Raw genomic sequence first — 3,218 nt, forward strand, 5'->3', positions numbered from 1 at the left:
TGTGATCTGGGTGTGTTCAATGACACTGCAACATCTGGGGAAAGGGGACGGTGATTTTTCCCTGAGAAACAAAGATGCCGTAATGTGTGACCTTGGAGCAACACTGCTTGCCTGGCACTCGGGAGTTGTCTTGAGAGAAGCTAAACGGGGCTCAGGGCGAGACAGAGTCGCGGGTGCAGAGATCGGCGGCCTCACTGGCACATGCATATCAGTCTGTGTCTGAAGCCACCGTTCCTCCCTGACGATCCTAGAATTTGGATCTGTGTTTTGTTTCAAATGTATGTTTCTGAATTTTGGCACTTACATCTCAAACTCTGCCAACTAAGACACATTTCAATTATCCAAGAAGTGCAGAAACAGAGAACCTGCTGTGAAGACTTTATTTGAGATGAGGAAAGGAAGTGAGGGACGAGGGACAGGAGGAGTAAAAGTCCCCAAAAGGTCTCGAGGCACATGATGAGCTCTTTGTCCTCTGTTCTCGGGGCTCAGCGGCAGCAGAATCTGAAGCGGAAACCACGGTAGAGGCAGATGCCATAGGTGCGCTCTAGAAAACCACATCTTCCTCTGCATCTGCATCTCAAGCGCCCAGTTGAGCCTGGGGACACAGAGACAGCATTGGGCACTAGGGCTGGGGACTGAGGCAGGTGGCAAAGCGAGTCCCCGAGCAGTTATGTGCTGAGTAGAGTGGGTCGGTCATATTGGTGACATTACAGCCAGCAGCATGATCGGTCCCAGCCATTTGGAATAAATACTCCCAGCAGTGTTGGACACACACGGGATTAGAGTCTCATTCTCACTTTCTCCCCACTTTGCTCCCTGCCCCGTCACACACACTTCTGAACACACCCCGACACCTGTCTCCACTTCCTGAAGCTACTGTAATAGACCATGGAAAGTATGTTTCTGAGAGGAGGGGTCTCATCTGGATGCAGAAGGCACGCCCCAGTTTGTTTCTACATAGCAGAAAGTCAGTGAATTTCACAGAAGGGTCACAGAGTCAAAAATCTTTGGGGAAGGAAATTCTCTTGATATCATCTAGTTCTTTCTTATCAGTGTACACAGGAGGAAACTGAGGCCTGGGGAGGTGATCACCTGAAGACACAGAGGCCGTGGCTGGGACTGATTCCAGAGGAATCTGGGTTTCCTCTCTAGTCGCCCCAGCTCTGCAGTGTTGGGGTCTCTCACCTGTAGCTGGGACACCTGAGCTCTCGTCCCCTGCAAAGGAGATGGCCATGACCTGGTCCTCTGTCTCTGGCTGCTCCTGGGCTTGGGCCTCATCATCTCTCTCTTGCAGGGGCCCAGCCTGGGCCTGGAGGGTCACCAGGAGAAGGGCAGCAACGAGGGCGAGGGTCCTCATGCTGGGGTCGCCTGGAGCAGGGAGAGCAGGAGGGGAATGTGTGGGGTGAGGAGTCAGCTGTATTTCCAGGGCTGTGGGAGGAGGTGCGGAGACCAACAAGCCTCCTCTGACCCCTCAGTCAGAGAAGCTGCACACGTCACTAGATGGGGTGAGGAAAGCCTGTGCCCTAAAGTCCCTCAGATGCTCCTGTGTTCTCCCAGCCCTCACTCTGGTATGAATCTGTGATATAATGTCTGTAGTATGTTCGAGCTGGTAGTGGTAATAAGGACACTGCTGTTTTTTCCTCTTTCCCACCTGCTTAAGTATTTACTTATCAATATTCACAAAAGAAAGTAAACAGGGTTTTAATTCAATAACCTCATGGAACAAATGGCCTCTTACTTTCTCAACACAGGCCCTCCTACTGTCTAGGTCTAGACCCTGGTGACAGACTTGAATTCCAGTGGACTAGAGAACTGATTCACTGCAGGCTTCAAGGACATACCCCCTTGTGAAGGTGTGTTTGAGTTTACGGAGTGAGTAGGCTCCTGATGGGGTCAGTGTGAAGAGGACAAAGAGCTCAACAGGCTTCAGGTGAAATGAGTTCAGTGAAATACAGATAAAGAGTTGGTCTAAGGCTAAAAAATGTTTATTACTTCCAATTCTATTGAGGTACATGTGATAATTAAGAATTGCATGTATCTAATTATACTAACTTATGATTTGCTGTCTCATACATATGAGCCTTTATCTCACACCATATACAACAATTAACTCAGAATGGATTGAATACCTAAACAGGAGACCTGAAAGCATAAAACATCTAGAAGGACAATAGGATGAAGCATTTTGACATTGCTCTGGGCATTTTTTTCCTGCATATGACACCAAAGTAACAGGCAATAAAAGGAAAACAGACAAGTGTGGTTGCATCAAACTATAAAGCATACTCACAGCAAAGGAAACAACTGAGTGAAAGACACCTAGAAAATAAGAGAAACTATTTGCATATGATGCATGGGATGATGGGTTAATATCAGAATATATAAGTTACTCAAACAACTCAATAGCAAAGAACAAATAATCTGACTAAAAATGAGCCAAGGCCTGAATAGACTTTTCTATTATACATATTTTTATCTATTAGGTATGTTATATCTATTATACATAAATAAAAAATGTTTTAAGAAGCTATTATAGTGTTTATTGGCTATGTCAATTAGGACCCATGTGTTTTGAACCAAACTCTTTTGAGTTTTTCTATTAACATAGCTGATGGCACCACAAGAGGCCCAGACAGACATGCACCAGCTGGGGATTCACACACCAGGTCCCTCTGGGGTGGCTTCACAGTCATGGGTCAGACTATGGGCATGGCTTAAGTGAGAGAATAGCAATGTAAAGACTTACTTTTGTGTTACTTACAGATCCTTAGGCTAGGAGGGTGACTGGAGAGAGCAGACAGCAGTCCTCTGTCCCAAGCCTCTTGTAGCAACAGCCACCATGCACAAGCAGGAGACTTCCCTATTTAAGGGCCATTTGGGATGAGATTTCCTAATTTTGTGGGTTAATTTGTATTGGATACATTTTTTTCCTTTTTTTTTTTTTTTATAGAGAAAAGGCCCTACTCTGTGTCCCAGGCTGGAGTGCAGTTCTACTGAGTACTTTAATCAACTCTGGCAGCAAGTGGAGTTGAGAAATTTGGTGTGAAGCTGGGGTTACAATGGGGCTCCACACAGGGACCCCTTATCTATCTTGCTCAGCCTCGGCCAAGCCCAGGCAGCAAGAAACTCTGGTTCCTCCAGGACTCCTGAGGCAGTGGACCCCACAGTGCCTGGCCTGTTTGCTGAGGCTGAATTACCTGGACAAAGGGAATATTAAA

The 3,218-nt window shown here is 46.6% G+C and overlaps 1 protein-coding gene across 1 annotated transcript; it reads right to left on the bottom strand.

The window, feature by feature from the left end:
* Positions 1–366: 366 nt before the first annotated feature.
* On the bottom strand, positions 367–2,856 carry LOC142864131 (defensin alpha 5-like). The gene is made up of 3 exons (XM_075997284.1): positions 2,762–2,856; positions 1,186–1,368; positions 367–595 (listed from the first exon to the last, which is right to left on the bottom strand). The coding sequence occupies exons 2-3, from the start codon at positions 1,355–1,357 to the stop codon at positions 486–488; spliced, it is 282 nt and encodes a 93-aa protein (XP_075853399.1). The 5' UTR covers positions 1,358–1,368; positions 2,762–2,856; the 3' UTR covers positions 367–485.
* Positions 2,857–3,218: the final 362 nt, after the last annotated feature.

The sequence above is a fragment of the Microcebus murinus genome, chromosome 24 (genome assembly GCF_040939455.1).
Source record: "Microcebus murinus isolate Inina chromosome 24, M.murinus_Inina_mat1.0, whole genome shotgun sequence".
Lineage (NCBI taxonomy): Eukaryota > Metazoa > Chordata > Mammalia > Primates > Cheirogaleidae > Microcebus > Microcebus murinus.